The sequence below is a fragment of the Budorcas taxicolor genome, chromosome 14 (assembly GCF_023091745.1).
Source record: "Budorcas taxicolor isolate Tak-1 chromosome 14, Takin1.1, whole genome shotgun sequence".
NCBI lineage: Eukaryota > Metazoa > Chordata > Mammalia > Artiodactyla > Bovidae > Budorcas > Budorcas taxicolor.
This window is the reverse complement of record NC_068923.1, coordinates 82983567-82995932: the sequence shown is the minus strand read 5'-3', so window position 1 is coordinate 82995932 and position 12366 is coordinate 82983567. Positions and strand designations below refer to the sequence as shown.

General features: G+C 50.0%; 1 protein-coding gene across 1 annotated transcript in view; it reads right to left on the bottom strand.

Moving 5' to 3' along the window:
* RAD54B (RAD54 homolog B) overlaps positions 1-12366 on the bottom strand; it is a 104240-nt gene that overhangs the window by 15308 nt on the left and 76566 nt on the right. The window contains exon 10 of the mRNA XM_052651914.1: positions 8151-8326. Coding sequence (XP_052507874.1) covers positions 8151-8326 — 176 coding nt within the window. The remainder of the gene's footprint in view (positions 1-8150; positions 8327-12366) is intronic.

The following is a 12366-nucleotide window of genomic DNA, read 5'->3' as shown; positions in this document are numbered from 1 at the left end:
CGGTCCATAGGGGTGGTTCCTTCTTCCTGAGGCGTTTCTTACATCTGGCGCCCAACGTGGGGCTTGAGGTGTGGGCTTCCGGCACTTGCCGTAGAGGCCCCCTCGAGCTCCACCGCCGCGGTAGCCCCCGGACCCAGGCGGCTGACCAACCCCCCGGACGGCAGGATACGGGGTAAGTCCCTTCGGCTTTGGAGACCGCCCTCCCTGGCGACCACTTCCTAGGACCCGGTAACCAGTGGCCACTTACTGGGTCCTCCCGGTCACCAGCTCGTGAGGGAGACGTCCCGAACGGCTGTGTAGACCTCCGGCTTCGGCCTCCGGCTTCGGCCTTCCTCGGTCCCCAGCTCAGGAGGGAGACGTCCCGAACGGCTGTGCGGATCCTCTGGCTTCGGCCTTCCTCGGTCCCCCAGTACGGGAGGAAGACGTTCCGAACGGCTGTGCGGACCCCCAGCTTCCCTTGGCACCCGAAGACGTTCGGGCAGCGAGGGTTAGTCTCCGTTTGGTGATCGCCATGGGATCGATGGCCTCCAAACCCGATCCCCAATATTCCACCCCCTTAGAGTGCCTGCTGGCTAACCTGCGGACCCTAAAACTAAAGGGATATATCCGCTCCAAACAGCTCACTTTTCTGTGTTCACAAGCCTGGCCTCAGTATCCCCTAGATAATGGCTCACAATGGCCAGCCACGGGGACATTTGACTTTGACGTCCTCCGTGATTTAGATAACTACTGCCGGGGAACGGGAAAATGGTCTGAGGCCCCCTATGTTCAGGCCTTTTGGGCGTTGCGCTCTCGCCCCACCCTGTGCACCACGTGCACTCCCCGCCAAATCCTGCTTACCACGGCTCCCCCTATTCCACCCTCCCGGGCCAAACCAGCTCCTCCTGTCTCTGAGTCCTCTGCTTTCTCTGTTCCCCCGGAAGATCTGGTGGCCCCTCCTCCCTATACCTCTCCCACGGCCCCTGCCCCTTCCACTCCGGACTCTCCTACCTCCGCTCCCGCCCCCGAGACTCCACCACCGGTCCCGGATCCTCCGGCCCTTAACCCTATCTTGTATCCTCCTCTTCCCCCCGTCACTCCCTCCCCTTCCCCGGTTAGCTCCCACACTCGCTCCCACAGCAACCCTCCGGGAGCCTCCCTTCCCCCTCCCCCAGCCCCGCTATTCCCTCTCCGACAAGTAGCCGGAGCTGAGGGTCTAGCCCAAGTCCATGTCCCCTTCTCCCTCCAAGACTTAGCACAGATTGAGGCCAAACTGGGTTCCTTCTCCTCCAACCCCACTCAGTACATTAAGCAGTTTACTGGTCTGACCTGCGCCTACGCCTTGACATGGCAGGACATATATGTCATCCTGGGGTCTACCACCACCCCCGAAGAGAGGCAGGCCATCTGGACAGCAGCCAAGGCTCAGGCCGACCAGCGGCACTATGCCAACCCCTCCCCCGAGCGCCCCCCAGGGGCTCAGGCGGTTCCCGACACTGACCCTGGTTGGAACTACCAGGAGAAGGGTGGCGGCCAGCTGCGAGTACGCTATATGATCGAGTGTATCCTCGACGGGATGGAAACGTCCTCTCATAAGGTTGTAAATCTCCTCAAACTAGATGAGGTGACCCAGGGGCCCGACGAAAACCCAGCCATGTTCCTTAATCGGCTGACCGAGGCCCTCATCCAATACACCAGGCTGTCACCTGAGTCCCCCATCGGGGCGGCCACCTTGGCCAATCGTTTTATTTCCCAGTCTGCCCCCGATATCCGGAAAAAGTTGGCCAAGGCCGAGGACGGCCCTCAGCCCCCTATCCAAGACCTGGTAAAAATGGCTTTTAAGGTCTACCATGCCCGCGAGGAAACTGCCGAGGCCAGCCGGAAGGCAAGGCTCAAGCAAAAGGCTGAATTTCAGGCAAGCCTCCTAAACCAGCAAACCCAGACCTTGGTAGCGGCCCTGCGGCCGGCGGCGGGCTCGGGGCCCCAGAACCCCCCTCTGGGGGCCTGCTTCAAGTGCGGCCAAGAAGGGCACTGGGCCAGGATGTGCCCCAATCCGCGACCTCCTTCCAAGCCGTGCCCATTGTGCAAACGACGAGGACACTGGGCTGGTGACTGTCCCCAGGCCTTTCGGGCCTCGACCTCTAGGGGCCGGGGACCAGAGCTCCCCAGGGAGACCTCCTGCCCTCCTTCGGCTTTGGAGCTGCTGAACTTCGATGGTGACTGACGCCGCCCAGACTCGGGGACCCCAATAACCCAAGCCGAGCCCAGGGTAACCCTCCAGGTAGCGGCTAAGTCCATCAATTTTTTGGTTGATACGGGGGCTACCTATTCGGTCCTTCCCTCTTTCGGAGGCACTTTATGTCCTTCCCAGGTTTCGGTTATGGGCATTAACGGCCAACCCTCGTGTCCGCTCCAAACCCAACCACTATCCTGTCAGTTAGATTCCTGTCTATTTACCCACTCCTTTCTGGTCATTCCCTCCTGCCCTACTCCTCTCTTGGGAAGAGACATACTTGCTAAGCTGAAGGCCACTCTTCAGTTAGCTCCAGGATCGGCTCCCACGTCAGGGGCCTTCCTAATGCTACTGGTTGACCCTCCAACCTCTTCTGTTAATCCTGAGGTCTGGGACACCCGAGTCCCGGTGGTGGCTCGACACCACCCTCCAGTCCTCATCCGGCTAAGGGACCCCACCTGTTTCCCAGCCCGGTCCCAGTTTCCTTTATCTACTCGCAACCTCAGGGGGCTAAAGCCCATCATCGACCGTCTCATGGGACAGGGTCTCCTGATCCCCACGACCTCCCCCTGTAACACGCCTATCCTCCCTGTTCGGAAGGCTTCAGGAGACTACCGGCTAGTGCAGGATCTCTGCCTGATCAACGTGGCGGTAATCCCTGCCCATCCACTTGTCCCTAACCCCTACACCCTCCTTTCTTCCATATCTCCTCAGACTTCTCATTTCACCGTTGTTGACCTCAAGGACGCCTTTTTTACCATCCCACTCCACCCCGACTGCCAATTTCTCTTTGCGTTCACCTGGACTGACCCCGACACCCAGCTGACCACACAACTCACATGGACCGTGCTCCCTCAGGGGTTCAGAGGCAGTCCCCACTACTTCGGGCAAGCTCTGTCCCGGGACCTGGCTAGGTGCTCGCTCCGCCCTAGCACCCTCCTCCAGTACATAGACAACTTGCTCCTTTGCAGCCCCTCAGAAGAGACCTCCCGACAACATACTGCAACCCTCCTCAATTTCCTTGGTTCCCAGGGTTACAGAGCCTCACAATCCAAAGCCCAACTGACTCAGACTTCTGTCATCTATCTGGGTCTTCGAATCACTCTGACCACTAAAGCCCTGACAGCCAACCGGTGTAGCCTCCTCCGGTCCATTTGCCCTCCGGCCGACGGAAACCAGATATTGTCCTTCTTAGGACTGATGGGATTCTTCCGACACTGGGTCCCAAATTATGCTACCCTGGCCAAACCTCTATATGCGGCAGCCAAAGAGACTCCCACAGGGCCGCTGTCTTCCCCCACCGAAGTGATTCAGGCCTTCCACACTTTACGCTCAACTCTATTGGCTGCACCCCCTCTCTTTCTCCCAAATCCCAACTATCCGCACCATCTATACTCTGATGAAAAGGGAGGGATAGCCTTTGGAGCCTTGGTGCAACCGATTGGTCCCGAATTGCTGCCTATTGCTTACATATCCAAACAACTTGACCCCACAGCCAGGGGATGGTTCCCCTGCCTGCGGGCACTAGCGGCAGTGACAACGTTGTACGCCGATGCAAAAAAGCTGATTCATGACCAACCCCTGACCATCTTCTCGCCTCACCGTCTTGGTGACCTTTTAGCCTCTAGATTTCTTTCTGAACTCAGCGAGTCCAGGCTCCAACAATTTCACCTGGTATTTCTGGACAATCCTCAGGTTTCCGTGGGCCGCTCCCCACAATTAAACCCGCTTTCCTCGCTACCCTCACTCCCTCTCTCCTCAGAACCCCCAACCCACTCATGCTCGGAGGTCCTTGAGTCCCTTATGCAACCACCCCACAACCTGTTCTCCAGACCTCTACCAAATCCAGAGTTAACTTTGTTCGTTGATGGGAGCTCAAAGCGAGACCCCAATGGAAACCGAAGGGCGGCCTATGCTGTGGTAACCACCCGGGAAGTCCTGGAGGCTCAGCCCTTGCCACCCGGGACGACTTCTCAGAAGGCTGAACTAACAGCCCTGACTAGAGCCTTACACCTAGCAGAAGGAAAAAGGGCCAATATTTACACAGACTCCAAATATGCCTTCTTGATTGCCCATTCTCACGCAGCAATCTGGAAAGAATGGGGCTTCCTGACCACTAAAGGATCCCCCATCTGTAATGCCCCCCACATTACTCGACTGTTGGATGCCTTATCCCTGCCCAAAGAGGTCGCTATCATACATTGCAAGGGACACCAAAATACTCATGACATTGTCGCTCTGGGTAACAACATGGCAGATCAAGTGGCTCGACAAATTACCTTACAACAAGCCCCCGAGCCCTTGCTGACTTTGAGATCCACCCTCCACCCAGATTATTCGAGCAAGGAAGCCAGAGCCTTGCTGGCGCAAGAAGGGGCTCAGAGGCACCCGTCGGGATGGATACTGCTCCATAATAAACCGGTGCTTCCTGAGCGCCAGGCTAAGACCATAATATCCCAAATTCACAATACCCTCCACATTGGACCAAGAGCTCTCTTTTCCTTTCTCAGCCCTGTCTTTTCTCCCCCACATCTCAGACAGACCATATATGCAGTCCACCGATCCTGCCTAACGTGCGCCTCCACCTCTCCTCAAGGAGGACTCCGACCCCCACAGGAGACTCACCAGTTGAGGGGACATATGCCCGGGCAGGATTGGCAGATAGACTTCACCCACATGCCCAGACATCGAGCCTACCGCTATCTGCTGGTCTTGGTGGACACCTTTTCAGGATGGGCCGAGGCCTTCCCCACAGCCCGGGAAACGGCAGCGGCAGTGGCGGAGGTCTTGACGGCCCATCTCATCCCCAGGTTTGGGTTGCCAAACTCTCTCCAGTCTGACAATGGGCCGGCACTTTATCTCGCAGATCTCTCAGCAGGTAGCTGCGGCCCTAGGCATTGGCTGGCATCTTCACATCCCCTATCAGCCCCAATCGTCAGGCAAGGTAGAGCGGGTGAACGGCATCATAAAGACGCATCTCACCAACCTAGCCTCAGAACTGCGGCTATCTTGGGTCGACCTCCTTCCTCTGGCGCTCACTCACATTTGCACACCACACTCCAAAACAGGTTTGACCCCTTTTGAACTGCTCTACGGCAGGCCCTATCTCCTGACTCACCTCCCCGAGGGAGAGGCTCCCCCACTCGCGGGATAGCTCCCCCTCTTCGCCCTCCTACGATCCTTGCTGAGGGAACACGCAGATCGGGTCCTGCCACAGCCGACAGATGACGCAGGGCCCACCTGGCCTCTGGCACCAGGAGATCGGGTACTGCTGAAGACCCTGGGTCCCCACCCACTGCAGCCTCGCTGGACGGGACCCCATGCTGTAATCCTCACCACTCCTACAGCAGCCAAACTCCTGGGACACGAGCCCTGGTACCACCTGACCCGCCTCAAACGAGCTCCCCCAGGTCTCCCAGAGACAGGGGTGGCCCTGGCCCCGACCCCTCCTCCTGATCACTCCTACCGCTCCACCCTCACGGGGCCGACCAAACTGACCATTACCTGAACCCCTCTGTCGCCGATTCCTGAGTGACTGAGAAACCACCGTCCAAATCTTTTATTAAGAGGAGAGGGAGGAACACCTTAGGGAGAGCACCAGAGGGAGAGGACAGAAGGAACAGGACAGAGAGGAGGAGACGCAGAAAAAGGAAGGAAGACGAGGGAAGGAAAGAACCAAGGGAAATGGAACCAGAGAAGGAAAGAGGAGAAAATCAGAGAAAGCAAAAGAAAGTCAGAGAAAGGAAAAAGAAGAGTTGAAGAGCGAAAAGGAGAGAAGGCAAAAGAAAGTAGGAAAGAGAGATAGAGTGGCGGAGAGAGTGAGAAAAGGAAGGAAGAGAAAGACTGACAGAAAGGAATTAGAGAGTGTGACAGAAGAGAAAGGAGAAAGCAAGGCAGAGAAGCAGAAAAGAGAGACAGAATCGAAGGAAAAGAGAGAGAGACAAAGGCAGAAACTGCCAGGAAGGAAGGCAAAAGGCGAGAGAGAGAGAGGCCCAGCAGGGCTGGTTCGAATCCTGGTTCCAGAGCTCCCCTTGGCTGACAACTTTGCTATCTTCCCTAGTGGGACCGATCATCATTCTCCTACTGCTCCTGACTTTCGGGCCTTCATCAAACAACGGCTCAACACGGTCCAGCTGATGGTGATGCGACAACAGTACCAAGGGCTTCCAACAAGTACTCCGTGGCAAGATTAACGGCAGACGCCCCCTGTCATCCCGACCGTACCCTACCCCATCCCAGGCGTGCCCTACCCCTCGTCGCCCCCGTTCAGCAGGAAGTAGCCAGAGAGAGTTGGCGCCCCTTGTCCTATATCAAAAAGGCCGGGATGAAAGGTCAGGGCGAGGTCAGGATGAAAGGTCAGGATGAAAGGTCAGGACGAAAGGTCAGGGAAAGGTCAGGCGTGCTGAGGCATGCCTGGGCATGTCGGGACATGCCCCGGCAGAGGGTGCTGCAGACACACCCCGGAGACGGGCCGGCAACCAAGCCGACCAATCAGGAGCCGACACGAAGCCCTCGCCGTCCAATCAGGAACCGACACGGAGCCCTTGAACACCAATCACCGCTGAGCCCGCGTTTCCTTCCTTATATGGGAGCCCCGGCCCGGGCTATAAAACCCCTTCCCCACCCCTCACACCTCGCAGACTCCACAGACTCCCTTTACCCCGCAGACTCCCTTTGCTTCGCAGACCCCCCCTTGCTCCCTTGCTTACCTGCCCCCGGGAGTTCTGCCCGAGAGCGACTGCCCAATAAAAGGCCCTGTTCAACGGTCCACAGGGGTGGTTCCTTCTTCCCGAGGCATTTCTTACAGATACCATTAAATAGAGGCTTGAACTAGAGATACAATTTGCAATCAACACTATATGGCTGATAGCTGAAACTAGGGGAACAGAATTAAGGCAGGAAGGATGTTTAGAGCGAGAAGGAGGCTGAAGAGAATGTCCTCAGGAGTATCAACATTTAAGGACAGAGAAAGAATGATTCTTAAAGAGATAAAGAAATGACTTAGGGGCTTCCCTGGTCGCTCAGTGGTAAAGAGTTCACCTGCCAAGGTAGGAGACACGGGTTCGATCCCTGATACAGAAAGATCTCACATCCTGTGGAGTAACTAAGCCAGGGCACCACAACTATTGAGCCTTCGCTCCAGAGCCTGGAAGCTGCAACCACTGAGCCCAAGTGCACAGCTACTGAAGCCCGCACGGCCTAGGGCCCATGTTCCACAAGAGAAAACACCGCAAATGAGACGCCTGTGCACCACAACGAGAGGAGCCTGTGCTCGCTGCACCTAGAGAAAGCCCGTGCAGCAATGAAGACCCAGCACAATCAAAAATCAATAAATTTAAAAACAGAAAATTAAAAAAAATAATAAAAAGAAAGAAACAAGTTAGGTAATACATATCAAAAGATATCTCTGATGCTGCTGCTGCTGCTAAGTCGCTTCAGTTGTGTCTGACTCTGTGCGACCACACAGACAGCAGCCCACCAGGCTCCCCCGTCCCTGGGATTCTCCAGGCAAGAACACTGGAGTGGGTTGCCATTTCATCCTCCAATGCATGAAAGTGAAAAGTGAAAGTGAAGTCGCTTAGTTGTGTCCAACTGTTCTTGACCCCATGGACTGCAGCCCACCAGGCTCCTCTGTCCATGGGATTTTCCAGGCAAGAGTACTGGAGTGGGTTGCCATTGCCTTCTCCAAAAGATATCTCTAGGGTTTTTTAAATATAGGTATTTAAATTTAGTTTTTCTTAGATAAAAATTTACAGGCACATTGGTAATAATAAGTTTACAAAAGACTAGGAGCTGACCATGCCCCCAAAGAAGAAAACAACTTATTTTTAATGTTTTCCTTTTTTCAAAAAGAGGCAGTGAGAAGAGGGAGTAAGGACATGGTCTAAGCTGAAATTACATAAACACATAGAAGCAGTTTATTAAACTGCCCTCTTACTTTTCAGCAGGACGAAGTTCGCGGATAACAGCTAAGAGCTTTGACAGCACCTGCAGTTTTCCGGACTCTTCCTCTGTAAACATGGTCGGGTTGTAATCAGCAGGGAACACATTGATCAAGCCTTCATAGAGATTTCTTTCTTCACTCTCATCCCAAGTTGAGTTGCTTTCTTTTTCCTGTTCAAAAGGATGATTGTCAACCCTGGTTCATGTTTTTTCGACAGGGAGGAAAAACTGCTAAAATTATGGGTAAAAAACCTGAAGCTTAATAGCTACCTGAAAAGCCCACTCTAATTGTTATGTAAATCTTTAAAGGTCACAATTTGGCCATGTTTGATTACAGAGCAGTTCTAATGATGTCTCCAAAATGCCTGCTCCCTGAACCCCACAAGTGCAGTATCACTGCCTATGTCTGATCCAGGGGGAGGTGGGCAGCGAGAAATAAATGGGAGGAAAACAGAGGGCAGACAGTGCTAGGAAATCTATGCTCTCCGAAACCCTGAGGATCCTCGTCACTGCTGCCTCGTTTTCTCTCTTCTTCTCTCCTTCACTCCCTGCTGTTCCTTTTCTCTCCTGATTTGCAGGCTCACACAGCACCTCCCAGGTGATACTCAAACTCAAACACAACAGTTGCCTCAATCTTATCCACTTCTTCTACAAGAAGGAATAATTCTGCCAACATGTTAACAGAGAAATTTACTGTTACAGTATTTTGGCTTTTCTACAAAAAGTTTTTGTATATTATTCCAAAAAGATTATCACCACCTCCGAAATTCCCCTGCCAAAACTAACATGTGAACACAAAACTGGAGATTACATTTGTCAATGACTGCATCACTTTTTTAGATTAAATTTCTGGGATTGGCAGTCTCCTCATTCTCTCCCACATTTACCGGATTTATCACTGTTCTTGAAACTTTGTTCAGCCTATGCCCCCTGCCTGGAAATGTTCCATCACTTTTTTATTTTGCCCAATTATCCCACTCCTATAAACACTTGAGGACCCAATGCAAATTCCACCTGATTACTCACAGACACCTTTTTTGGGGACATTGAGTCTTAAAACTTTATGGTTACACAGTACATTTCAACTTTGAATTTATTTAGTTGTACAATTAATTTTTTTTATAATTCCCTAATGCTTTAATGTGTGTTGTAATCTTTCATTAATAATACTAGAAACATCCTAAGGGCAGTGAATCCTGTAGCATAAAATGCTTGGCACAAAGTACTAATTTTAACTTGGCTTATTCCCAAAACATAGCAATATTTATGTAACATCACTTGATTAAAAATACTTGGAACCCTAAGATAGTTACATAACTTGGATATATATGAGAGGAGAGATGGTTGCTGGCTGCTTTGGGTTAGGTTTCCTACTCCAATGCCTACACCTCGGCAGGGTTATCAAAGGATGACAGACCCTGGGTCTAATCTACAGCTTTTCATGTTCAGAAACTTGTATATGCTTAAGCTCTAGGGAAATGAGCCATACTAACCAAATTAAGAGACTACATCAGACTGTAAGTTATATAAATTTATTGATCTATAAATGAGACCTGCCTGTTTAAACCGATTGGTCTATGTATTCTGTCCTATAAACGGTCCATGGGGAAGCCAAGTTATTAGCACTAAGTTGTCTGGTGAACATTAAACCAAAATACAAGGGAGATGAATGATCCTGAGGCACAGGAGTTCTTAGCCAGGAGCACATAATCAGAATCACTTGGGGAAGATTTTTCAAAATCTTCACCACTGAGTCCTACTCTCAGAGAATCTGAACTGGCTCACAAGCGTCTGGAGTGGACAAATGTACTCTTAAGAGCTTCCCTGAAGACTGTAATGTATACTCCTAATTAAGAATCAATTAACAGATAACACTTTTATGCTGAGACAGCCTGATTCACGGAGGTGCATCACAGAGATTTACCAGTTAGACTTCCCAAATCAACTAGACAGGGCAATCTCTTCTCTGACTCTGTGCAACCCAATACTCTCCTTATAAGATACACATCATATATAAGAAGATACATAGAAATACACAACTCTTACAAGTTGTGACTTATAATATTTTTATTGGTTATATCCATGCACATTTCCTGAAGAGAAACCCATCATTTTGACTGAACTTGGGAAAACAATCTAGTTTCAGATGGAAAACATTTATTAAGCCATTGCTTGAAGATTACTTATATGTGTGAAAGGCTCATTTCAGTCATTTTTTTATTGATTCTTACTTGCTATGATGTTAAGAGGGACAGTAAATTATGTACTCTATTTGAAGTTTGTAGTATACTCTGCCTGTTATTAGGTAAGCGGTACATTCTGGGCCATCATAGGTTTTTTCTTTTAAGGAAGAATTCTGGCTTCTTTTTTTGCTGGGCATCATGCCCAAAGAGTTTAATTTTTATCAATGTGTACAGAATCTGTTCCTTTAAAAGTTGCTTAATAAATTGTTATAATCCTGTTGACTGCAGAGTTATAGAAAGCTGACTTCTCCTATGATAAACTATGTAAATATAATCCACTGTAGGAATAAACATGGAGAAATGTGACAGAACACGACATCTCCTAAATACATAATTAACGACCTCCGCATAACATAGCACCCACAGGTTTTCTTTTCATTTGTTTGCAAATTATTTTACTGTTTAAAGAAAAATAAAAGAAGAAAAATTAAGGGTGAGTTGGGGATAATAGGGTATTAACAGTTACTGTACAACTTCCACGACCAGGCATTCTGCTAGGTTCTTTCTATATTCTTTCATCAAATTGCCCCAATAACATTATCAGGAGGTTATTATTATCTCTGTCTTCCACTTAAGACAAACTAAGGCTCACAGACATAACTTGGCCATGGTTAAACTTGCTTTTAGTTAAATAAGTAGTCCAGAGAAAGAAATCCAAGAAGGCAAAGTGGTTGTCTAAGGAGACTTTACAAATATCTGAGAAAGAAGAGAAGCAAAAGGCAAGGGAGAAAGGGAAAGACATACCAAACTGAATGCAGAATTCTAGAGAATAGCAAGGAGAGATAACAAAGCCTTCTTAAGTGAACGATGAGAACAAATAGTGGAAAACAACAGAATGGGAAAGACTAGAGATCTCTTCAAAAAAACTGGAGATAGCAAGGGACCATTTCATGCAAAGATGGGCACATAAAGGACAGGAATGGTAAGGACTTAACAGAAGCAGAAGAGATTAAAAAGAAGTGGTAAAAACATACAGAAGAACTATGCAAAAAAGGTCTTATATGACCCAGAAAATCACAATGGTGTGATCCCTCACCTAGAGCCAGATATCCTGGAGTCAAGTGGGCCTTAGGAAGCATCACTACCAACAAAGCTAGTGATGGTGATGAAATTCCAGATGAGCTATTTCAAATCCTAAAAGATGATGCTAAAGTGCTGCCATCAGTATGTCAATATTTGCTGACCACAAGTGGTCACAAGACTGGAAAAGGTCAGCTTTCACTCCAATCCCAAAGAAAGGCAATGCCAAAGAATGTTCAAACTATCCTACAATTGTGCTCATTTCACATACTAACAAAGTCACGCTCAAAATCCTTCAAGTTAGGATTCAACCATAGGTGAACCAAGAACTTTCAGAGGTCCAAGCTGGGTTTAGAAAAGGCAGAGAGACCAGAACTCAAACTGTCAACACTTGTTGGATCATAGAGAAAACATCTACTTCTGCTCCACTGACTGTGCTAAAGCCGTTAACTGCGTGGATCACAACAAACTGGAAAATTCTTAAACAGACAGGAATACTAGACTACCTTACCTGTCTCCTGTGAAACCTGCATGCAGGTCAAGAAGAAACAGTTAGAACCAGACATGGAAGAATGGACTGGTTCAAAATTGGGAAAGGAGTATGTCAAGGCTGTATACTGTCACGCTGCTTATTTAACTTACACGCAGAGCTGTTGCTGTTGTTCAGTCGCCCAGTCGTGTCTGACTCTTTGTGACCCCATGACTGCAGCACTCCAGGCCTCTCTATCCCTCACCATTTCCCAAAATTTGCCCAAGTTCATGTCCATTGCATTGGTGATGGCAGCCAGCAATCTCATCCTCTGACGCCCTCTTCTCCTTCTGCACTCAATCTTTTCCAGCATCAGGGACTTTTCCAATGAATCAGCTGTTCACATCAGATGACCAAAGTATTGGAGTTTCAGCTTCAGCATCAGTCCTTCCAATGTACTTTGCATGATATGCAGAGTA